At 46.2% G+C, this 26173-nt stretch overlaps 1 protein-coding gene across 1 annotated transcript in view; it reads left to right on the forward strand.

Moving 5' to 3' along the window:
• The first annotated feature begins 1622 nt into the window (after positions 1-1622).
• Positions 1623-26173, forward strand: part of LOC140494521 (procathepsin L-like) — a 36571-nt gene continuing 12020 nt past the window's right edge. Inside the window, exons 1-5 of the mRNA XM_072593785.1 lie at positions 1623-2213; positions 9710-9845; positions 17568-17690; positions 19190-19348; positions 21295-21519. Coding sequence (XP_072449886.1) covers positions 9720-9845; positions 17568-17690; positions 19190-19348; positions 21295-21519 — 633 coding nt within the window. The 5' untranslated portion in view covers positions 1623-2213; positions 9710-9719. The remainder of the gene's footprint in view (positions 2214-9709; positions 9846-17567; positions 17691-19189; positions 19349-21294; positions 21520-26173) is intronic.

A 26173-nucleotide genomic window follows, 5' to 3' on the forward strand; every position in this document is an offset into this window, starting at 1 on the left:
ATGTCTTTTGTAAATCTTTCCTCTCATCTTAAAAATGTGCCCGCAATCTTGAAATCCTCCCATTATAGGGAAAAGACAATTACCATTAACTCTATCTGTACCCCTCATGATTTTATAATAATTCTGCAAGGTCTCCTCTCCACCTCCTACACTCCAACGATAAAAGTCCCAGCTTATTAAGCCTTTCTTTCTTTCTGCGCTGTAGGGGCTCTGTGCTTTGAAATGGTTTATACAAAGCTGTGATGGTAGCTCTGAAACCTTCAGAAACCCTCCTGAGCCAATGTAAAGCTGACATCTCACTCTAAAGTCAAACTGATTGGAGGTTAAGGCAGTTTGAAGGGGTGATGGAAGTGGAATCTATTCTGAATCATGGAGTTAATGGCAGGGCAGATGGTAGGAATGACATTCAGAAAGTGGAGTCACAGGTAGATAGGACAGTGAAGAAGGCGTTTGGTATGATTTCCTTTATCGGTCAGAGTGTTGAGTACAGGAGTTGGGAGGTCATGTTGCGGCTGTACAGGACATTGGTTAGGCCACTGTTGGAATATTGCGTGCAATTCTGGTCTCCTTCCTATCGGAAGGATTTTGTGAAACTTGAAAGGGTTCAGAAAAGATTTACAAGGATGTTGCCAGGGTTGGAGGATTTGAGCAACAGGGAGAGGCTGAACAGGCTGGGGCTGTTTTCCTGGGAGTGTCGGAGGATGAGGGGTGACTTTATAGAGGTTTACAAAATTATGAGGGGCATGGAGAGGGTAAATAGGCAAAGTCTTTTCCCTGGGGTCAGGGAGTCCAGAACTAGAGGGCATAGGTTTAGGGTGAGAGGGGAAAGATATAAAAGAGACCTAAGGGGCAACTTTTTCACACAGAGGGTGGTATGTGTATGGAATGAGCTGCTAGAGGAAGTGGTGGAGGCTGGTACAACTGCAACATTTAAGAGGCATCTGGATGGGTATATGAATAGGAAGGATTTGGAGGGATGTGGGCCGGGTGCTGGCAGGTAGGACTAGATTGGGTTGGGATATCTGGTCAGCATGGACGGGTTGGACCGAAGGGTCTGTTTCTGTGCTGTACATCTCTCTGACTGTGTGACTCTAAGTGGGAGAGAGCTGCTCTGAGGAGTATTATCGAGAACAGCAGGAACCAAAGTGGTACTGAGGAGGTGAACACTGATCTGAAGGTCATGTACCCTCAGTACAGCAGAGCAGAGTTGTCGACTCATAATTCATTGCTATCGGTAGACCTGAAGTTGGCTCTTTGCTTTGTCATAGAATCATACAGCACAGAAGCAGAGCCTTTGGCCCAACGTGTCCATACCAACCAGGTTTTCCCAACTAAACTAGTCCCATTTGTCTGTGTTAACCCTGAGAATTAGAGGTCACAGTGGGTCAGACATCCAGGGTGAGAGAGCAAGCTAACTTCAGAAGAGTCACCTCGACCTGAAGCATTAGTTTGCTGTCTCTCCATGGATTCTATGATCTCCAGGGTGAAGTTCGCCTTTATTGGAACTGTGCAGCTCTAGGTGCAGCTGTACAGACTCCGGGAAAACTCACGTACCCCGGTTTCATTGAATTTGACAAGGAGGGCGGGATCTGTGGGATTAGATGGTCGGATCTTGGAATCGATTGAAGTGTCTTTCAGCTGTAAGACCCAACTCATTGAGGGCCTCCCTGAATATAAAACAGGGAATGACTATTCGCTGTAATTCATCCGAGTCACTGTTGGAATTTACCACAATTTGGAATTTAAAGTGGTGTCGAGTGACTTACAGACTCTTGAATTAAAGTGGGGAGAGCACAAAAAAATGGCATGGAAATTAATTGTTTCAATTTTTATGTTTCTTTTTTTTCTCGGTACATCAGTTAGTGTAATCCTTTCGTTATTATCAGAATCTGAAGGTTTCTCAGAGAGAGAGAGAAAGAAATCTCAGGGGCTTCCTGTTAACGCAGTCTGTGTGTGAAAATGAAACAGGAACCAGCGGGTTGTACTCGGGACAACTTCGGGCAAGGGCCAAGTCAGAAAGAGGAATCTTCGTACCAAGGGTTGTGGAGGGAGCGAACATTTCGCAAGAGCAGCGCACAGCGATCCCAGGGAGCCGAGTCAGCTCGGGAGGAGTCACACAGAGAGAGGGAGAGAGTGTTCAAACCCGGCAACTGGTGACTGACTGTGAGCCAGTGTCTGCAGCAGGTTGCAACACACAGGAGAGAGAGAGAGAGGTAAGGGTTTCACAGGGGGGTATGGTCTCTGGGAGAATGCTGTGTGTTTTAGGGGAGCACTCCGCTCCTTTTCACTCTGGGGTTTTTTTTTGTGTTTGAGGAGCCGGTCCAGGCAAGACGGGCCGAACGAGCTCCCGCGCCGCCGGAGCAATGCAAGAGTTTCAGGGCAGAATGGACGGGCTCCGGGGGCATCCAGGCCCCTCAGCTGCCCCCCGGGCACTGACCCCAGGATCTGCCCCCTGTCCCCGGGATCTGCCCCCAGTCCCCGGGCACTGTCCCCGGGATCTGCCCCCAGTCCCCGGGCACTGTCCCCGGGATTGGCCCCCTGTCCCCAGGCACTGTCCCCGGATCTGCCCCCTGTCCCCGGGCACTGTCCCCGGGATTGGCCCCCTGTCCCCAGGCACTGTCCCCGGATCTGCCCCCTGTCCCCGGGCACTGTCCCCGGGATTGGCCCCCTGTCCCCGGGCACTGTCCCCGGGATCTGTCCCCGGGCACTGTCCCCGGGATCTGCCCCCAGTCCCCGGGCACTGTCCCCGGGATCTGCCCCCAGTCCCCGGGATCTGCCCCCAGTCCCCGGGCACTGTCCCCGGGATCTGCCCCCAGTCCCCGGGCACTGTCCCCGGGATCTGCCCCCAGTCCCCGGGCACTGTCCCCGGGATCTGCCCCCAGTCCCCGGGCACTGTCCCCGGGATCTGCCCCCAGTCCCCGGGCACTGTCCCCAGGATCTGTCCCCTGTCCCCAGGCACTGTCCCCAGGATCTGTCTGGATTAGTGGTGCTGGAAGAGCACAGAAGTACAGGCAGCATCCAACGAGCAGCGAAATCAACGTTTCGGGCAAAAGCCTCACCTTTTTACCCAGGATCTGTCCCCTGCCCCGGGCACTGTCCCCGGGATCTGCCCCCAGTCCCCGGGCACTGTCCCCGGGATCTGCCCCCAGTCCCCGGGCACTGTCCCCGGGATCTGCCCCCAGTCCCCGGGCACTGTCCCCGGGATCTGCCCCCAGTCCCCGGGCACTGTCCCCGGGATCTGCCCCCAGTCCCCGGGCACTGTCCCCGGGATCTGCCCCCAGTCCCCGGGCACTGTCCCCAGGATCTGTCCCCTGTCCCCGGGCACTGTCCCCAGGATCTGTCTGGATTAGTGGTGCTGGAAGAGCACAGAAGTACAGGCAGCATCCAACGAGCAGCGAAATCAACGTTTCGGGCAAAAGCCTCACCTTTTTACCCAGGATCTGTCCCCTGCCCCGGGCACTGTCCCCAGGATCTGTCCCCTGCCCCCGGGCACTGTCCCAAGGATCTGTCCCCTGCCCCCGGTCACTGTCCCCAGGATCTGCCCCCTGCCCCCTGCCCCCTGTCCCTGTCCCCGGGATCTGCCCCCAGTCTCCGGGCACTGTCCCCGGGATCTGCCCCCAGTCCCCGGGCACTGTCCCCGGGATCTGCCCCCAGTCCCCGGGCACTGTCCCCGGGATCTGCCCCCAGTCCCCGGGCACTGTCCCCGGGATCTGCCCCCAGTCCCCGGGCACTGTCCCCGGGATCTGCCCCCTGTCCCCAGGCACTGTCCCCAGGCACTGTCCCCAGGATCTGTCCCTTGCACCCTGCCCCCGGGCACTGTCCCCAGGATCTGTCCCCTGTCCCCGGGCACTGTCCCCAGGATCTGTCTGGATTAGTGGTGCTGGAAGAGCACAGAAGTACAGGCAGCATCCAACGAGCAGCGAAATCAACGTTTCGGGCAAAAGCCTCACCTTTTTACCCAGGATCTGTCCCCTGCCCCGGGCACTGTCCCCAGGATCTGTCCCCTGCCCCCGGGCACTGTCCCAAGGATCTGTCCCCTGCCCCCGGTCACTGTCCCCAGGATCTGCCCCCTGCCCCCTGTCCCTGTCCCCAGGATCTGCCCCCCATCCCCGGGTACACTACTGGGTTTGTACGCTGCTGGGTTGATACATTGGCCACATTGAGTACAAAGGAGCTGATCGTGGGTGTACAAGTGGGTGCCAAGTCTAAATGGTTACAAGTGTGGGACATAAAGTCTAAGGTAGTGTACTGGGGCATCAGGTACAGGTTATGGATAATAAGGGGAGGGGGCAAAGGGTGTATTGTTATGCCGGAGTGTGGGGCCTGGGGTCGGTATACGTGGGTGTGGGTCCTGGGGACTATATACTGGAGTGTGGGGCCTGGGGTTGGTATATCCAGCTGTAGGGCTTGGGGTATGTATACCTGGGTGTGGGGACTGGGGCTGGTATACCCAGCTGTAGGGTCTGGGGTATGTATACCTGGGTGTGGGGACTGGGGTCGGTATACCCAGCTGTAGGGTCTGGGGTATGTATACCTGGGTGTGGGGACTGAGGTCGGTATACCCAGCTGTAGGGCTTGGGGTATGTATACCTGGCTGTGGGGACTGGGGTTGGTATACCCAGCTGTAGGGTCTGGGGTATGTATACCTGGGTGTGGGGACTGGGGTCGGTATACCCAGCTGTAGGGTCTGGGTACTGTATATCGGAGTGTGGAACATTGCGTTGGTATAATTGAGGGTATTGATTGAATGGCTGTGCCTTTTCTTAAGATCCAAGGAAGAAGTTGCATTTAGAACTTCACTCGAGCTCAATTATGGTGCAGTTTATCACTGAGCAGAGTACTGTAATGGGGCAAAACAACATCAGCTTGTATTTATAAAGCACCTTTTAAATGTAGTTAAATGCCCCATCACACTTCTCCAGCCCCATAAGGTGGTATTAAAGTCACCAACCAAGTGGTTAGTCAATGAGATTCATTTTAAAGAGATTAGATTAGTTTATTTAAAGTGAGGAAATAGGCCCTTCGGCCCAACAAGTCCACACTGCCCCGCCGAAGCGCAACCCACCCATACCCCTACATTTACCCCTTACCTAACACTATGGGCAATTTAGCATGGCCAATTCACCTGACCTGCACATCTTTTGACTGAGTCGGGACCCAAGAAAGGGAGGCAGAGAATCGGTTCCAGAGCTTCAAGCCTTGGTGACTGAAAAGACAGCCGGTTTATTTGGTCTGTTTATATTCCCATCGTAGGTTGGTACATGGTCCAATATAAGACCAGTTACAAATGGGTTCAATCCGTGTTCCAGCTGAATTAGATCTGGGGCCTACCTTGGTTACAAAAAGCACATAAACTATGATTTGCAAACCGTTGACTAATCAAGGATGTTATCTGGAGAAAACAAACTCTCCCATGAAATACCTCAGGATGATTTGCTCCATTGAATGGACAATGCCAATGTTCTTATTAATATGCAAAATATCCTCATTGCAAGAAATACATTTTAATTAGAAATTGAGAAGACTTTAACTCAGGAGAATGGTCTGCTTTTGAATATTCAGGGGAATAAATAGGTTTCTGAAAAAACAAGATGCTGGAAATCAGAAGCAAAAACAGAAATTGCTGGGGCAACTCAGCAGGTCTGGCAGCATCTGTAGAGAGAAAGCAGAGTTAACATTTTGAGTCTTCAGAACTGAGATATGAATAAATCTGCTGCCTGCACGAACCATTGCAATCATTTGTTCAGATAATTCCGCGATTTTATCTTTAGTTGCAAGAGCCAGCAAGCATTCTACAAGCACAGTGCAGGAATCTGGTCGGTTAGTTGTAAGGTTTTGCTGTTTGTCCATTTGTAATGGTTTCCTGCTGTAACAACACATAGGCTAGTTTCTTTGCAATGTTACATCATACTGAGTAAGTTACAATGAGTCTGGTCTGAGGTTTTCTGCCCAGATCACGATGTGTGAGCATTTTGTGAGAATGGTTAGGTTCTATTGAGAAAGTGAGTGTTTTGTTTCAGAAGTTTCCATGATTATTAACAGACGTAGAACCATCACTATTTTATCTGCTGTTACACTCTATCCTGTCATTGATGATTATACAATGGGTAATTTGGACTTAGTTTTAAAAAAACTTGGCTTAAAAATCACAGTTAAAGTTTTGATTCAATTTTAAGGTGGTTTAACCACTTTGTTCTTATTAGCACCAATTTTAAAGGTGCCACATTTTCTTTGATAGTCTCAAACATGCTCTAACTGCCAACAAATATTTACATCTCAGATTCTGTTGACAACAACCTTGTTGTTAAACTGGTCTCTGGCAGGTTTGGTATCTATTGGAAGGGTAATTCCAGTCCAAACATGTTTGGTTTCCTTGTCTCAGATAATGACTTGATTCTTGTCTCAATCTTTGAACACCTTTTAACTACAATGATATTAGAACAGAACCTTTTAAAACAACTCACAAAACTGCAGGAGTGCCAACAAACCAAAACTAGGAATTAAGGCACATAATGGAGATATTAAGGTGGATGACTAAAAGTTGCTCAAATACTGTGACAGTGCATACACCCCTTCCTTCCTGCAGTCCTCTGTCCCTGTGTGGGTAGAAGGAGGAAGGACATTGTCTCAATCAGTTCTGTGCTGGTGTTTATACTGCACACGAATATACACCCACACTGTGGGTGTCCTCCAATCCTGCCCTATTTAAATTTTACTTCCTTCTGCTTGCATCTCTCTTAAAATGCTTGAATGCAAACTGCTGTGAACATATCATGTGACAGCATGTTCTACATTCACATTAGTCTCAGTACAAGGAAATTCTTCATTTGATTTGATGCTAGATATTATGGTAACCAACTGCAAACAATAAAGTATCTGATCCACAGTGTTAACCCAGGTTTCATTCTGGGTTCTGGATTAGTGGTGCTGGAAGAGCACAGCAGTTCAGGCATCTTCCAAGGAGCAGTGAAATTGATGTTTCGGGCAAAAGCCCTTCATCAGGAATAAAGGCAGTGAGCCTGAAGCGTGGAGAGATAAGCTAGAGGAGGGTGGGGGTGGGGAGAAAGTAGCATAGAGTACAATGGGTGAGTGGGGGAGGGGATGAAGATGATAGGTCAAGGAGGAGAGGGTGGAGTGGATAGGTGGAAAAGGAGATCGGCAGGTAGGACAAGTCCGGACAAGTCATGGAGACAGTGCTGAGCTGGAAGTTTAGAACTAGGGTGAGGTGGGGGAAGGGGAAATGAGGAAACTGTTGAAGTCAACATTGATGCCCTGGGGTTGAAGTGTTCCGAGGCGGAAGATGAGGCGTTCTTTCTCCAGGCGTCTGGTGGTGAGGGAGCGGCGGTGAAGGAGGCCCAGGACCTCCATGTCCTCGGCAGAGTGGGAGGGGGAGTTGAAATGTTGGACCACGGAGCGGTGTGGTTGATTGGTGCAGGTGTCCCGGAGATGTTCCCTAAAGCGCTCTGCTAGGAGGCGTCCAGTCTCCCCAATGTAGAGGAGACCGCATCGGGAGCAACGGATACAATAAATTATATTAGTGGATGTGCAGGTAAAACTTTGATGGATGTGGAAGGCTCCTTTAGGGCCTTGGATAGAGGTGAGGGAGGAGGTGTGGGCGCAGGTTTTACAGTTCCTGCGGTGGCAGGGGAAGGTGCCAGGATGGGATGGTGGGTTGTAGGGGGGCGTGGACCTGACCAGGTAGTCGCGGAGGGAACAGTCTTTGCAGAAGGCAGAATTGGGTGGGGAGGGAAATATATCCCTATGGTGGGGTCTTTTTGGAGGTGGCGGAAATGTCGGCAGATAATTTGGTTTATGCGAAGGTTGGTAGGGTGGAAGGTGAGCACCAAGGGCATTCTGTCCTTGTTATGGTTGGAGGGGTGGGGGCTGAGGGTGGACGTGCGGGATGTGGACGAGATGCGTTGGAGGGCATCTTAAACCATGTGGAAAGGGAAATTGCGGTCTCTAAAGAAGGAGGCCATCTGGTGTGTTCTGTGGTGGAACTGGTCCTCCTGGGAGCAGATACGGCGGAGGTGGAGGAATTGGGAATACGGGATGGCATTTTTGCAAGAGGTAGGGTGGGAAGAGGTGTAATCCAGGTAGCTGTGGGAGTCTGTGGGTTTGTAAAAAATGTCAGTGTCAAGTCAGTCATCATTAATGGAGATGGAGAGGTCCAGGAAGGGGAGGGAGGTGTCCGAGATGGTCCAGGTAAATTTAAGGTCAGGGTGGAATGTGTTGGTGAAGTTGATGAATTGCTCAACCTCCTCGCGGGAGCACAAGGTGGCGCCAATGCAGTCATCAATGTAGCAGAGGAAGAGGTGGGGAGTGGTGCCGGTGTAATTACGGAAGATCAATTGTTCTACATAGCCAACAAAGAGACAGGCATAGCTGGGGCCCATACGTGTGCCCATGGCTACCCCTTTGGTCTGGAGGAAGTGGGAGGATTTGAAGAAGAAATTGTTAAGCGTGAGGACCAGTTCGGCCAAACGAATGAGAGTGTCGGTGGAAGGGTACTGTTGGGGACGTCTGGAGAGGAAAAAACGGAGGGCTTGGAGGCCCTGGTCATGGCGGATGGAGGTGTAGAGGGATTGGATATCCATGGTGAAGATGAGGCGTTGGGGGCCAGGGAAACGGAAGTCTTGGAGGAGGTGGAGGGCGTGGGTGGTGTCTCGAACGTATGTGGGGAGTTCCTGGACTAGGGGGGGATAGGACAGTGTTGAGGTAGGTAGAGATGAGTTCAGTGGGGCAGGAGCATGCTGAGACAATGGGTCGGCCAGGGTGGTCAGGCTTGTGGATCTTGGGAAGGAGGTAGAACTGGGCAGTGTGGGGTTCCCGGACTATGAGGTTGGAAGCTGTGGGTGGGAGATCTCCTGAGGTGATGAGGTTCTGTACGGTCTGGGAGATGATGGTTTGGTGATGGGGGGGTGGGGTCATGATCGAGGGGGCAGTAGGAAGAGGTGTCCTCGAGTTGGTGTTTGGCTTCAGCGGTGTAGAGGTCAGTGCGCCTGACTACCACTGCGCCCCCTTTATCCGCTGGCTTGATGGTGAGGTTGGGATTGGAGCAGAGGGATTGGAGGGCTGCGCGTTGTGAGGGTGAGAGGTTGGAGTGGGGGAGGGGATCTGACTTGTCCAGTATCGCCATCAGCTGGGATCGTAACAGGGGCACAATAGCTACAATAACAACTTGCAGTACCACCTCATTGATATGTACTGAAACTGCTGTTTAATATAAATGAACCATATAAGGCCTGAGTTTCTTTGCCTTCGAGATTAGAACAAAGCAGTCACAAACACAGTGGCTCAGTGGTTAGCACTGCTGCATCACCAAGGTTCCAGGTTTGATTCCACCCTCGGGTGGCTGTCTGTGTGGAGTTTGCACATTCTCCCCATGTCTGCGTGGGGTTTCCTCCCACAGTTCAAAGGATGTGCAGTTTAGTTGGATTGGCCACGCTAAATTGCCCTGCAGTGTCCAGGGATATGCAACCTCAGTGGATTAGCCATGGTTAAATGAGGGATGGGGTGGGTCTTGGTGGAATGCTCTTTGGGAGGGTTGGTACAGACTTGATTGGCTGAATGGCCTCTATCTGCACTCTATGAATTTGATAGCATTAGATACAAACTGTAATCTCTCTCAAGCATATCATTCCAGAGGAATGTACATGAATAGTTGTTGATCATCTCTCACTGACAATTGTGTGTGAATTCTATTTAGGTTAAACACAATGAAGACCTCCTTTTCCATTTGCTTGGTGCCCTTCCTCGCTGTTGCCTTTGCACATACATTTGAACCTTCACTGGATGAAGCTTGGTTGAACTGGAAGTCATTTCACAATAAAGAGTATGCTGAGGTAAGTGATTTAAAACAGGAACTTCGGCCTGAATCCAATCTCTGACTATTTAGGACAATAGGTAGCACAGTGGCTCAGTGGTTAGCACTGCTGTCTCACAGCGCCAGAGACCCGGGTTTGATTCCAGCCTCAGGTGACTGTCTGTGTGGAGTTTGCACATTTTCCCCGTGTCTGCGTGGGTTTCCTCCGGGTGCTCTGGTTTCCTCCCACAGTCCAAAGATGTGCAGGTTAGGTAAATTGGCCATGCTAAATTGCTCTTAGTGTTCAAGGATGTGTAGGTTAGGTGCATTAGTCAAGGGTAAATGCAGGGGAATGGGTTACCCTTTGAAGGGTCAGTATGTACTTATTGGGCCCAATGGCCTGCTTCCGCACTGTCGGTTTCTATAAATGCCCTTACTCAGAAACTATGTCTCGCTCCCATGACTAAATCCAAGATAGCCAGTGATGATAAATGAAGGAGTGCCATTGTTTTTCTCTTTATTCAACATATTCTATTATTTCTTGAATTCTCGTTGTTAATTTTTTGCTTTCTGGGCCTGGGAGAGTTGCTTTGATGGTTATGTATCACGTTGGGCCAGGCGAGCTCTCCACAATGGAGATATGGAAAGGCCTGCATTGTGGCAGCTCAGCACCATGGCTTTAATCATCAGAGAATCAGTTCAATCCACAGTGAGATATGGGTTCGAATCCCACCATGGCAGATGGTGAAATGTGAACTCAGTAAAATCTGGGATTAAGAGCGCATCTAATGGCACCCATCTAATACTCATTCACTCTGGTGAAGATTCACTAATCTGAATCACTAATGTCCTTTTGGGCAGGAAATCTGCCATCCTGACCTGACCTGGCCTACATGTGAGTCCACAGGCACGACAATGTGGTTGACTGTGAACTGCTCTCTGAAATGGTCAAGGACCACTTTGGTTGGGTAACAAGTGCCAACCTTGCCAGCAATGTCCATATTCCATAAAATAAAATTCACAACTCCTCACTATTATCTTAACTTATCTCACATTTGATACGGGGCAGGGAGGGGGCGGGGGACGTTAACCCCATTTAAAGCTCCTGCAGGGCCAGCGGTTTAAATGAAGCTCCCTCTACTTAAAGTTGGACAGGCAAGTCTTTTTCTATTTGTAATCTTCCCTCATGGATGGAAGGTAATCGAGGGGCATATAAAGTTCCAGGCTGCATCATAGAGTCATACAGCACGAAAACAGACCCTTCAGACTAGCCAGTCCGTGCTGACCATAATCCCAAATTAAATTAGTCCCTACTGCCTGCTCCTGGTCTATATCCCTCCAAATCCTTTCCTATTCATGCATTTATCTAACCATCAGCTCAGTGTGAAACAGCAAGTTTACTCAAAGCCCCTGGGGAGGCAGAGGAAGGATTTTAATGTGTTGGAAGCAATTCAGAGAAAATATGAGATTAATATCAGGACTGGAAGGGTTGTCTTCATGAGGAGGGACAGGTCTTCAGAAAAATAAATTCAATTTCCTACAGTCGGGAAACAGACCCTTTGGCCCAATAAGTTCATACCGACCCTCCAAAGAATACCCAGATGTATTCCCTTACATTTACCCCTGACTAATGTACCTAACACTATGGGCAATTTAGCATGACCAATTCACCCTAACCTGCACACTTTTGGATTGTGGGAGGAAACCAGAGCACACCCACACAGACACGGGGAGAATGTGCAAACTCCACACAGACAGTCACCTGAGTTGGGAATTGAACCCTAGTCCCTGGTGCTATGAGGCAGCAGTGCTAACCACTGAGTCACCATGCAGCCCAGTAGAAGGTGTCTTGATTGAAGTGTATAAGATTCTTTTACTGCATTGATGTGGCGAAGATGCTTCCTTATATGGGAGAATTTAGAACTGGAGGTCCCTGTTTAAAATAAGGGACTCCCATTGAAGACAGAAAGGAGGAGAATGTTTCCCTCTGTGAGGGTGGTAAGTCGGTGGAACACCCTTCCTAAAGAGCCTATGGGAGCAGCTCTTGAGCAGAGTTGGATAGATTCTTGCAAAACAAGGAAATGAAGCTTATCAGAGTGGAGGAGAATGTGGAATTATGTCAGATATGATCTTACTGAATGGTGGAGCAGGCTCAAGTTCTGCCACTAGTTTGTCTGTTTTGGAAATATTAGTGAACTCTAAACTGCATTTACACAGAGGCTGTATTACTGTGTTGTTACCTGCAGCATTATGTCTGATCTTTATCAGTTTCTAATTGTCAGAATATGGGTGTTGCCGGGTGTTTATCATCCAGCCCTGATTGTTCATAGTGGCTTCCTAGGTCAGTTTAGCCAACAGTTTAAAGCTATTTGATTTGATTTTATTTGATTTATTGTCATGTATCGTTTGTTACAAAACACAGAGAGAAGTGTTGTATAGTGTCATCACTCTCCAGCACCATCTTGCCTCCCCCGACACCACTGCTACCATGATCCTCACTGGGTCTTGTGGCTGGGTCACATACTGGGCCCAAACAGGGTTAAGCAGGGAGACCGGGACACCGACAGGAGATTGGAATCACTGGGAAGGGATCAATGGGATAAAAATGCATGATTGGGTCAGAGAATGGGTACAGCGTGGTCAACCACACTGGCATTAACGTCACAATAAAGAGCTGGAACTTTGAGATTCTTTAAAGGGACATTCACAAACTATTGGGTTACCTGAGCAACGTGACAGCTTCATGGTTACAGAACTAAAGTAATTGTCAAAAGAAGCAATGGTGAAATGAGGAAGTGAGTCTGTGTGTTGTGGAGGGAGTTTTACTCGAAACATTGAAGAGAGAATTTAATTACTATTTATAAAGGAGAGATGGTACAGGGTTACTGGCAGAAGGTGGGACAGTACCTGAGTTGCTCTTTCATAGAGCTGCCACTGTGAAGGTGGGTTGAATGGTCACATTTTATGCTGTAACTAGCCCATGATTCTGATTCTGTAAATCAATTGGAAATGTCAGCTTACCCCCATGGTGGGATTTCATTTTCAAGTTCGCAAGAAGGTAACAGGTGGAGTGCTGCAGGCATTGTTACTGGAGCCTCAAAGTGTTTATGAACTGGATCACTGACTTGGATGAAGGGACTGATTACATGAAGTTCAATTTGGTGACGGTACAAGGATAGGTAAGAAGGCATGTTGTGAAGATGATACCAAATGCGATATTTAATGTATATGATGCGACATGAGCCCTGGGCCACTATATCAAGTGGTACTTAAGTGGGCACCAGACTTTGCCTGAGATCAAAGTCTGAAAGAGTGACCTGCCAAGAGCTGCCAGGCAGTCAGAGGTTGATCAGATATTCATGATGGGATGGTGTCTCTGGGACTGGGAAGAGATGGCTGTTTCCAGTAATACTTCTGTGGCTTCAATCCCAGGCACAGGTTAGTGAGGGCACTATGCAGTCCATAGACCTCCTTGGCTGATCTGGTCTGCTATTACTCAACCTCTGCCTCAGCGTAAGAACATAACTGAAGTGGAAGGAGTTTTCCTGGCTTCACACCTCCATTCCCGGCTCTAGGAGGGAAACCTAAAGGAGGTGGGGAATGTGTTGGGACTGACTGTCGGTGGGTGGCAGATTGTATGGCTGGCTTTTATGTACCCTTTCCTCAGGATCACACTGTACTGGACAAAAGCAGCCAATCACTATGAACACATGTAGGCATCTATCTCTCAACTGGTGCAGCTCAAATTGGATAGGGAGGACAATTGGCTTTAGTAACCAGACAAACATCAAAGTTCTAACCTGCTGAACATTCTAGAGTTTCATCAAACAAAATAAACCCCCCTCCAAAATCTCATATAGTGTTGGCATTATTCTAAGAAGACATGCTAAACTGTCCCTGTATTGGAGAAAGTGCTTTTTTCTTTGACAACTCAGTTCCCATTTGAATTTGGCCAAACAGGAAAATATAAAATGGCTGAAAGGTAGTTTCACTTCCTTACTTCTTACAAAAAAAATTGAACTTGGTGTATCAGATTTTCAGTCCTTGTGTATTTAAAGCACGGCTCTGTAACAATAACCAGGAATATGTTGCAACTACAGGGAAGTGTTTTTTTTTATTTTTAGCTTTTTTTTCCCTGTTGTTGAAGACCCAGATTGTCTGCTGCTAAGCTACAGTTTCTATTAGCACTTGCATAACTCAAGCAGTCATTTTTCAAAGAGGTGTTCCAATGCGGTAATTCACTGTGGGGGAATCACAGTTGATCTCAACTCTGTCTTGTCCTTGAGCCACACAGATAGACAGTTTCTTTCCAATAGAGGTTGCTCAAGAGAAAAAATCAAGAGCAGGGCTCTAATTCATTGTTAGCTCATACCAGGGACGAGACCATCAGCCATTGACTCAACAGGGGACAAATGTATGTCAAACGTTGAATGGGGTGGCAATTGGCAGAAAAGCTATAGCTGTAAAATAAACATAAGTAATAGAACATAGAACATTACAGCGCAGTACAGGCACTTCAGCCCTTGATGTTGCGCCGACCTGTGAAACCAATCTGAAGTCCATCTATCCTACACTATTCCATTTTCATCCATATGTTCATCCAATGACCATTAAAATGCCCTTAAAGTTGGAGAGTCTACTACTGTTGCAGGCAGGCCGTTCCACACCCCTACTACTCTCTGAGTAAAGAAACTACCTCTGACATCTGTTCTATATCTATCACCCCTCAATTTAAAGCTATGCCCGCTCGTGCTAGGCATCACTATCTGAGGAAAAGACTCTCCATGTCCACCCTATCTAACCCTCTGATTATCATGTGCCTCAATTAAGTCACCTTTTAACCTTCTTCTCTCTAACGAAAACAGCCTCAAGTCCTTCAACCTTTCCTCATAAGACCTTCCCTCCATACCAGGCAACATCCTAGTAAATCTCTTCTAAACCCTTTTCAAGGCTTCCACATCCTTCCTATAATGCGGTGACCAGAACTGTACGCAATATTCCAAGTGCGGCCACACCAGGGTTTTGTGCAGCTGCAGCATGACCTCATGGCTCCGAAACTCAATTCCTCTACCAACAAAAGCTAACACAGTATATGCCTTCTTAACAACCCAATCAACCTGGGTGGCAACTTGCAGGATCTATGTACATCAACACCGAGATCACTCTGCTCATCTACACCACCAAGAGTCTTACCATTAGTCCAGTACTCTGTTTTCCTGTTACTCCTTCTAAAGTTAATCACCTCACATTTTTCCGCATTAAATTCCATTTGCCACCTCTCAGCCCAGCTCTGCAGCTTATCTATGACCCTCTGTAACCTACAACATCCTTCGGCACTATCCACAACTCCATGGACCTTCGTGTCATCTGCAAATTTACTAACCAATCCTTCTACGCCCTCATCCAGGTCATTTATAAAAATGACAAACAGCAGTGACCCCAAAAACGATCCTTGCAGTACCCCACTAGTAACTGAACTCCAAGATGAACATTTCCCATGAACCACTACCCTCTGTCTTCTTTCAGCTCGCCAATTTCTGATCCAAACCGTCAATTCACCCTCAATCCCATGCCTCCGTATTTTGTGCAATAACCTACCATGGGGAACCTTATCAACGCCTTACTGATATCCACATACACCACTTTACCCTCATCCACCTGTTTGGTCACCTTCTCAAAGAACTCAATAACCTACCCTTCACAAAACCGTGTAGACTATCCCTAATGAACCTATTCCTTTCTTATAACCTTTCCAAAGCTTCCACATCCTTCCTATATTAACAATTTATATTAATAATGGTGTGTTGTTCAAGAAACATCTTTGCAGTCCGAAAGCCAAATTGTGGTCTTAGTGACATTGAAGAATTCATGTATCTTAGACTTAGATTTAGATTCTGTTCGCCGAGCTGGGAATTTGTGTTGCAGATGTTTCGTCCCTGTCTAGGTGACATCCTCAGTGCTTGGGAGCCTCCTGTGAAGCGCTTCTGTGCTGTTTCCTCCAGCATTAATAGTGGTTTGTATCTGCCGCTTCCGGTTGTCAATTCGAGCTGTCCGCTGCAGTGGCCGGTATATTGGGTCCAGGTCGATGTGTTTGTTGATAGAATCTGTGGATGAGTGCCATGCCTCTAGGAATTCCCTGGCTGTTCTCTGTTTGGTTTGTCCTGTAATAGTAGCGTTACAGCAGAGACAAACCACTATAAATGCCGGAGGAAAGATCACAGAAGCGCTTCACAGGAGGCTCCCAAGCACTGAGGATGTCACTTAGACAGGGGACGAAACGTCTGTGACACGAATTCCCAGCTCGGCGAACAGAACCACGACAACGAGCAGCCGAGCTACAAATCTTCTCACAAACTTTGAATTTAGATTTAGACTTTATTGTCATGTGTACTCAAGTGCAAAAGTGCAGGATTACTGTGAAAAGTGTATAATGTCACTGCATATGCATCATATGTTCAAGTACCTAAGTACAAAGACTTAAGAACAAGGTTGAAAGAAACAAGGAACAAAATTAAAAGTTAAACATTATAGTTACTCTTAATATAAAGCAGAAAAATAAACAAAGCTAAAAGTTTATACATTATAGACTTTCTAATGTGCTTAGTCATGCTGGGACCGTACTTCTTAGTGAGTTCAATCTCTTACCCTTTGGCTCACTTTCCCTGCGCAGGGCATTGCAAGAGTCCCACTTTGGGGCTGAGTCATCAGGTTATAAACATGCAAAACTGTAACAACTGTGTAGTCATAAACAAATTCAGCAGGTAATACAGAAGTGTTGGATAGATGATCATAAGAAGAGTAAAATTGGATTGAAATTATCTTAAAATCACAAGCAAATACGTTATTACTTCATTCCAGGTACTGAGGTACACAAACACTTCACCACCAATGTAATTCTCTGAGGACCTGGGCCATGTATGGGATGGGGCTACATCACTAACATTCCCCATCCAGCATTTGAATATAATTGACCTTCTGAGTTGCTCAGATTGTTCTGGGTGTGGTGGGATTCTGAAAAGGAGTAGACTGTGCAAGGGATTTTCCAAGCTGAGTATAATTGTTAACTCAGACGGAAATTGCTGGAGAAACTTAGCAGGTCTGACAGCATTTGTGGAGGGAAGGTAAAGTTAACATTTCAGGATCAGTGACCATTAATAACTCCTGTTGTTTGCAGCATTTTGAACTTTGGGGCTTGAACAATGCAGTTGTACAATTGGGTCAGGAGATCAAAAAATCAGTCTGTGAATTTTCCTGGATTGTGGACAGTTTGTGTGTCCGAGAAGTGTCAGATGTAGATATAGCTAATGTAAATGGGTAACGGTTCATGGAAGGTTTGCTTTTAGTATACTGTCCTCTTGATCATCTCACTTCAAGTCAGCTTGAACGTGTATTCCCAAGATGTTCAAAATATTTATCTTGTCACAATACAATTGCTTAACTTTATGTAAAGGGACTAGTACTCATGGCTGTTATATGTCTGTTCATGTGGGATTACTTTGTATTTAGTAGTGTTTAGTGTTTAACCTCCAACCTTCCCTTTTCCTTTTGAAACTATGAATATCTCATCACTTTCCCTCTCCGTGCCCCAGAAGGGTTTGGAGGTCCCAGGTTATTCCCGGGTTTATCAAGGCTGGACAGGGACATTTCAAGGCTGAGATGGGGTGCAAAGATTAAACGGCACCTATATCTCAATCGTTAAAAGAGTTTTATGAATGTAAAACCACTGTATGTTTCATATGACCAATTTCATTTTCCCTTTAAGGATGAAGGCAATTTTAGAAGGATGGTGTGGGAGAAAAATTTGAAACGAATTCAGCTTCATAATCTCGAGCACTCGATGGGGAAGCACACGTACCAGCTGGGGATGAATCACTTCGGAGATCTTGTGAGTACAAATGCGATTGTTGTGTGTCACAGTAAGTAGTTTGGCTTCTCTGATAGAGTCCAGCATTGGTGGATGTGAGCTATCAAGCCTTAACCTATACTGCATATTGGGGGAATTAGTAGGGGTAGTGCACTTGACCTCCATGTCCCCCAGAATGCTTCTCACTACCCACTGTTTAACAGGTACACTCAGGTGAGTGGTCAGCTCTGTCACAGGCCAGCTGCATGGTTGATATGGAGACAGTTCTGCTGCTGATATTGACACGAGACCCGCTCAATTTTCATACTGGGGCCTTGTTTGACTTTCAGAGGCCAAATTCTGGAGTTATTAGAGTCGCTGACGGGGAGCTCAGTGTTTGAGAGGTTAGGAAATATATCGCAGGCCTGCTGCAGCCCTTTAAAAGTGGCAGCATTTGGGGTGAGGGAGTGGCAGGGAAGAGTTTAGCAGCACCCATAGTTGCAAGCTGTAAATTTTGGAAACCTTTGAGGCTCAAAACACTCAAGGGACTGAAAAAGGAGCGAGGGTCACTCCTGCCCCTGGTATTAACTGACTGCAGTTAAAGAGCCTGTTAAGTATAATTTGTGCTTCCTGATCTTTCCCACTCTTTAGTTGGTCATGGTGGCATTAAGAAACTGTTGACTCTGACTTGTCATTTCTGAGCTGGGAGTATGACCTCTCCAAATCACGATCTGCCCAAAGATCAGATTAGCTAGACCTTCAGCAGTAAACTACATTGGTTCGCTGGATTTCTCTCCCAGTACAGTCATGTTAATGTTTAAAAATGCACAGTACACAGATGAAAATCATTCCCCATATGTCAAGCTTGGCCATGACACTTCATGAATTGCCTGATAATTTCGACTCAAAAGGTTTCTGAAAAGATCCACCCTCCAACCATTCCTCACCTCCAATCTTCCCTTTCCTTTTGGAACATCTCATCGCTTTCCCTCTCCGTGCCCCAGAAGGGTTTGGAGGTACCAGGTTATTCCCGGGTTTACCAAGCCTGGACAGGGACATTTCAAGGCCGAGTTCTGGCTCCTGATTCCCATTGAGAAGTTCCCAGTGAGGCAATAGCTGGGTTGGTCCCTGCTGTGGTGCCAACCTGGTTAAATAACCTGCTCACTTGAGTCTTACCCTTAAAGAATGGCTTCTCAGAAATAGGCAAAATGTGAATGGAAATATGAGAAGAAAAGTGGGGAAAACCCAGAACTGGGAAAAATTCCAGTCTCATTATTCACACCAACCTATTGTAATTGAGCATGGAGGAAATAATTGAGATATTAAGAGGGGAATGCTGGTTAACTGGTTCTGGGCTGTATTTGGCCAAAGTTCAAGTTCCATTCTATAATAGCCAATATTTCCAGCTGTAGACTCGACCAATTGCAAGGTGTTTATGGCTGTAACATTACAGAGAGCTGTTGTGCCTGAAATTAGCTGCTTTGTGAGTCTAAGGATGTTTTTTTTTTGATGATGATTCTAACTAAATGACTCGATCACAGACAACTGATGAATTCCAACAATTCATGAATCAAGTCCACCGGCTTGAAATGATGAACTCAACCAGGAAAGAGCATGCTTCAGCTGGGCCCAAACCATTCCGCCTTCCTCAGAGCATTGACTGGAGGGCCAAGGGTTACGTTACTCCAGTGAAAAACCAGGTAATGTGACGCGAGTGCTAGCTAAATTCATAATCTCATTTTACGACAGTGGTCCAGAACGCCACAAATCCTCCAATTTGACAGGCGAAATTAACCTCAGAATGCAAGGCCAGATTTTTTTACTCCCCATGTGAACAAGTCTGGATTGGTGCCAATAATCAAATGGTCTGGTCCAGACTCAGTGTTAGGCTCCTGGTGATTTTATTATTTGGAGAAGCACTAGATAGTGGAGCAGTGAATGAGAAATTTCAAGTCGCAGATCACTATTGCTCGGGACCTGAAGGACCAGGCCAGGGTAGTCAAGTAGGTAGTTAGGAAGGATGTTGGACTCCTTGTGCAATCACACTGCAGTCAAGAGTGGAAATACAAAGGGACCAAGTTTCCTTCTGAGGCCCAGAGGAATAGATAAGCAGTTTTAAAACCAGGACTTTAAACCTTAAGAACCTACAATTGTGCAATAATTTCCATCTTTCTGCTGTGTGATCACTACACTCATGCTAATGTCTTGTACAGGGAGATTAGCTTCATGCCTCATATCAATGTCAGATTGATATGACTAGCCAGACTAAACCTCTGGGGTACACATGATTTGTCAGATAGTAAGGCCTCAGGTCACTAGATTTAGCCCTGTGGAGAACTGCCTGATATGTGCATAATGCCTGTTGTGTGTACCATATTTGATAAATGCACGGTGCCTGATATGTGCATAGTAACTAAAAACAGAAACTGCTGGAAAAGCTCAGCAGGTCTGGCAGAAGGTGTGGAGAGAAATCAGAGTTAACGCTTTGAGTTGAGTGAATCAACATGTGTGTACAGTAGGTGTATTGTAAGTGGTTCAGCACCTGCCTGGTTTCAGTTCAGATATTCAGAACATGGAGAATCCGGAGAAAGTGAGGACTGCAGATGCTGGAGATCTGAGTTGAGTGTGGTGCTGGAAAAGCACAGCAGGTCAGGTAGCAAGCGAGGAGCAGGTGAATTAATGTTTTGGGCATAACTCCTTCATCATTTGGAGAATCAGGGACATGGTTATTTTACACTTCTCTCTGAATTGGGTCTCCCAAGATCATTTGAAGCTATTTCATTGATGTGCAGTCAGACATTCATCAGTATTTCATTGAAAACGGCTCATTGTAGAGCCATCAATGTAGCATTATCTCTGACACGCTGTTACAGGGTGTTCTGCTAAAACGCGACAGTTGCATTCCTCTGCAACCTCACATTATAGAAAATTATACAATGGAAAACCACTAGAGAAAATCGCGCGACGGAAAAGCGCTACAGAAAATTTGCGCTGTAGAAGATCACTATATCCATTCAGTAGAAAGTTTGCCTTATCCAAACAACGTCTACAATTCGTCAATTGCGTTAGAGCCAAGTGAGTGGCACGGTGGCACAGTGGTTAGCACTGCTGCCTCACAGCGCCAGAGATCCGGGTTCAATTCCCGTCTCAGGTGACTGACTGTATGGAGTTTGCACATTCTCCCCGTGTCTGCGTGGGTTTCCTCCGGGTGCTCCAGTTTCCTCCAAAAATGTGTGGGTTAGGTGAATTTGCCGTGTTAAATTGTCTGTAGTATTAGGTGAAGGGGTAAATGTGGGGGAGTGGGTCTGGGTGGGTTGTGCTTCGGCGGGTCAATGTGGACTTGTTGGGCCGAAGGGCCTGTTTCCACACTGTAAGTAATGTAATTCGTGCTCACGAATTGTGTGTTATAGCAGAACGATCTGTAGTCCCAGAGGAGAATCAATGTAATGCAGATTGGGAGATTAAGGATGTTTAATTAATTTTCATTGTCACTTGCTGGACCTCTAATATGCTCTGACCTTAATGCTCTTTCTAAACTTACAGTATGTTTCCTGTGTCACTCTGAAGCTATAAAATAACTGAAAGTTTCACTTGAGGTGTTGCCAATAGTTCTGTATTAACCAAGAATTGTTATCATTGCTTTCAGCGTGCCTGTGGCTCCTGCTGGGCTTTCAGTGCAGTTGGTGCCCTTGAAGGGCAGACATTCAAGAAGACAGGAAAACTCATCTCCTTGAGTGAACAGAACTTGGTCGATTGCTCCAATGCGGAGGGTAACCATGGATGCAAAGGCGGGCTGATGGAATTTGCCTTCAACTATGTTCAGTCTAATGGTGGGATTGACACAGAGGATTATTACCCATACACTGCACAGGTACGGTTTTATTCTCCAAATGTTCTCCCATTGCTTTCCTCCTTCTCTGAGTGTATTACTTTGTGCTGGCGATCCATAATCCCCAGCTCTTCAGCAGGACATCATACAAACATCTCTGTTATTCATCAGTGGGTCTCAGTATTGGGCCCATTCAGAGTGGCATCATGAGAGTAAGGTTTGCTACTGTCTCCACTCAAGTCCACACATAAACTTTTCATCAGGTAGGAGTTAGAGCAAGATGTCCAGCTGATTTATTTCTGAGACACTGAGGGCAGTTGCATCACTTTCTATCACTTTGCCAATGGCGATCAGTCAATCCTGTTAGACTTCCCAACACTTTATAAAAGAAGAGATCAGATGTTAACCTAATCAAAATATTACCAGTATCTGTAGATGTCTCTTTATACTCACTGAGTGAATCAAATTGACTGAAGAAACATCCTTCAGGGGTATTGTAAGGAAAACCAAGCATTTTAATGAAACTTATCACATTAAGTATGTGTGCAAGATGGTTAACAAGCAATAATCCTCCTTAATTGGTAACTCACCACTATCACGTGAGAACCTTGCTGTGCCACTTGTCAAGAACAGAGCTAGGAGCAGGAGTAGGCCGTCTGGCCCTTTGAGCCTGCTCTGCCATTCAATAAGATCGTGCCTGATCTTTTCATGGACTCAGATCCACTTACCTGCGCTCTCATTGTATCCCTTCATTTCTTTATTGTTCAAAAAAGTCTATCATAGCTTTAAAAACACTTACTGAAGTGGAATCACCTACCGCCCTGGGCAAGAAATTCCATAGATTTACGACTCTCTGGGTGAAGAAGTTCCTTCTCAATTCAGTCCTAAATCTGCTCCCTCTAATCTTGAGGCTATGCCCTCTTGTCCTAGTTTCACCTGCCAGTGGAAACATCCTCTCTACCTCTATCTTATCTATTCCCTTCATAATTTTATATGTTTCTATAAGATCCCCCCATTCTTCTGAATTCTAATGAATATAATCCCAGTCTATATGGTCTCTCCTTATAAAGCAACCCCCTCAACTCTGGAATCAACCCAGTGAACCTCCTCTCAAAAGCTTAAAAGATCTAGAGAACAGCTGTTATTGTCAAGATAGACCTCATCAGACCTCTAGTGTAATTCTGCCACATAACTCACATAGGCCTGTAAGATTCGGCCAATCATTTTTACTGATCTGAATAGATCAGGAAGGATCAGGTATAATCGTTCTGAATGCAGGTTGTTCATTGCCTTATCTTAAGTATATTCTCCCGGTAATTGACCCCTCAACTAAGGAGGGAGGTTTATTTCGACAACCCGAATGATGCCACTTGCAATGTTGTAGGCCTCAATCAGGTCTACGCTCAGAGTTCTATGCTCCAAGGAAAGCAGCACTAGCCTATTTAGTCTATGTAGCTGAAACATGCCAAATGCTGCAATCTAAGCCCTTAAATAATGCTGGTCAATTTAATGGATAGATATTTTTCATCAACCTGCTCAGATACGTTACAACACACCTCAGTGCAGGTGGGACTTGAACCCAGATCATCTAACCTAGAGGTTGGGAACACCATCACTGTACCATAAGAGCCCTCTAGGATAGGACCTGATGATCAATCATTAACTTGATGAGAACTTATTGAGTACAGGATTTGGGAGGTCATATTGCAGCTGTACAGGACATTGGTTAGGCCGCTTTTGGAATATTGCGTGAAATTCTGGTCTCCTTCCTTTTGGAAATATGTTGTGAAACTTGAAAGGGTTCAGAAAAGATTTACAAGGATGTTGCCAGGGTTTTCAGATGGCATCTAATTGGGACATGTGAACCTTTACACCTACCTGTTAAAAACTTTCCATGTCCAAAGTACATTTCCCCCAGGGTTCACAAACTACTCAGCCATACAGGATTCACACAGCTTTTAAGAATCCACCCACCTCCAGGGAAAATAACAAGGGAAAGTAGAATTTGGAGCGAGCATTGAAGCAGCAAACCTGACATTACTTTAAGAACATAAGAACTAGGAGCAGGAGTAGGCCGTCTGGCCCTTAGAGCCTGCTCTGCCATTCAATAAGAAGCACTTTGATTGCTTGCTGAGTTGCAATCTGCTGTATTTCCTGACCTGCGAGGAATCACGGGCAAGGGGAATCGGAGAGTGAATATGAGATTGCAGCCCCAGACACCTCCTACATGTGCTGAGCTCAAACGCAGGAGATAAAAATTCAGCCGTCGAACTCCGTGGCAAATTTTGTGAATGTGCCTCAAAAGGATAATTTTGTCAGGAAAAATAAGAGCATAATAAAATATTCTTCACAGAAATATTTTGAAGAAATGATCTGGATGTGAGCATAAGAGGTATAGTTAGTATGTTTGCAGAAGATGCCAAAATTGGGGGTGTAGTGGACAGCAAAGAAGGTTACCTCAGATTACAATGGGATCTTGATCAGATAAGCTAATGGAGGCTGAGGAGTGGCAGATGGAGTTTAATTTAGATAAATGTGAGGTGCTGCATTTTGGGAAAGGAAATCTTAGCAGGACTTATACACTTAATGGTAAGGTCCTAGGGAGTGTTGCTGAACAAAGAGACCTTGGACTGCAGGTTCATAGCTCCTTGAAAGTAGAGTCGCAGGTATAGTTTAGTGAATAAGGCGTTTGGTATGTTTTCCTTTATTGGCCAGAGTATTGAGTACAGGAGTTGGGACATACAGGACATTGGTTAGGCCACGTTTGGAATCTACGTGCAATTCTGGTCTCCTTCCTATCTGAAGGGTGTTGTGAAAGTTGAAAGGGGCCAGAAAAGATTTACAAGGATGTTGCCAGAGTTGGAGGTTTTGAGCTACAGGGAGAGGTTGAATAGGCTGGGGCTGTTTTCCCTAGAGTGTTGGAGGCTGAGGGGTGACCTTATAGAGGTTTATAAAATCATGAGGGGCATAGATAGGGTAAATAGACAAAGTAATTTCCCTGAGTTGGGGGAGTCCAAAGCTTGAGGACATAGGTTTAGGGTGAGAGGGGAAAGATATAAAAGGGACCTAAGGGGCAACATTTTCATGCAGAGGGTGGCGTGTGTATGGAATGAGCTGCCAGAGGATGTGGTGGAGGCTGGTACAATTCCAGCATTTAAAAGACATCTGGATGGGTATATGAATAGGAAGGGTTTGGAGGGATATGGGACAGGTACTGTCAGGTGGAACTAGTTTGGGTTGGGATATCTGGTTAGCATGGACAAGTTGGACTGAAGAGCTTGTTTCCGTGCTGTACATCTCGATGACTCTATGACTCTAAGTCGTCTGATTTCTTAATTACACTTACTGATGATGGGCCCAAGCCATTATCTCTTCTGTAAGGGTGATTTCACATCTGCAACATAGATTGACAGGCTGCAAGCTCTTTTAAACAGCACAGAAGTGAAGTCAACACCTAATATAGCATTAGGTTAAAGGACCGATAATAAAGAAAGGGGTTAAGAATGACATCCATAACGCACTTTCCAGAAAGTTTTTTTTTTGAAGGTCTGTGTCTTTCAAACATTTTTAAACACAATTTTTTCACCTCCGTGTATCCTCGGCCTGTTGAAATGTAATTTTTCTATGATCTGTGGTATTTTCTAATTAATCAGCATTGATATTCCTTATTGCATTGGGAGTAAAGGCTTTCTTCACAACTGCACATTGAAGACTAGTGAGGAGGATCCCTGCATAACAGAATCCCCTTCTCACTCACTCTCTCTCTTTTTATTGACTTGAGATTAATATTGGACATATCCACAATGTCATATCCATCTACATGGTTCAGTGTGCTGCACCCAGATAGTTTCTCAACTCAAATGCAATCCACAATCTCTTTTGCTCATTAGTAGTGCACTTCAGTCTCACTTTTGGACTTTCAACGTGCTCAATAATTCAGAAACGTTCACTTTTTGTTAATCATTCACAGGAGACAGGCATCACTGGCTAGGCCAGTGTTTATTGCCCATCTCTAATTGCCCAGTGGGCTGTTAAGAATCAACCACAAGCACAGCACCTTCCTTCCCTAAAAGACATTCACGAACAAGATGGGTTTTTCCGACAATTGACGACAGTTTCATGGTCATCATTAGATGCATAATTCCAAATTGTTTTTATTGAATTCAAATTCCACCAACTGCCATGGCGGGACTTGAACCCAGTCACCCCAGAATGCTACCTGGGGCTCTGAATTAACAATCCATTAAAAATGCCACTAGACCATCATCTCCCCAGTCCCCTCATGCTATCGGAACTGATTGAAGTTCAGAATTCAACACAAAATGTGTCTATCTCTCATTTAAAGCCTTTGTAAGAAAAATAGTTAAATTATAGATAATAAATTTTACACCTGTTTTAAATTGGAGGGGAAGTTTTACCAGTTCAAATTTTGACTGGACTTTAGCTTTGAGTCTGAGTGAGGGAAATGTAACAGGTCTTCCATTGCTATGTTCATAAGGACTGGCTGCATAAGCACGGCTTTTATTCCCTTGGGTTTAGAAGGTTGAAGGTGATCTAATCAAAGTAGGCTTTTCCCCAGAGTGGAAAGGTCAGCTATAAGAGGGCACATGCTCAAGGTGAGGCGCAGGGGTGGGGGTGGAGCATGGGGGAGAAGTGCAGGGAAAAACATTTCACCCAGAGGGTGGTGGCTGCCTGT

Source organism: Chiloscyllium punctatum, chromosome 24 (assembly GCF_047496795.1).
Source record: "Chiloscyllium punctatum isolate Juve2018m chromosome 24, sChiPun1.3, whole genome shotgun sequence".
Lineage (NCBI taxonomy): Eukaryota > Metazoa > Chordata > Chondrichthyes > Orectolobiformes > Hemiscylliidae > Chiloscyllium > Chiloscyllium punctatum.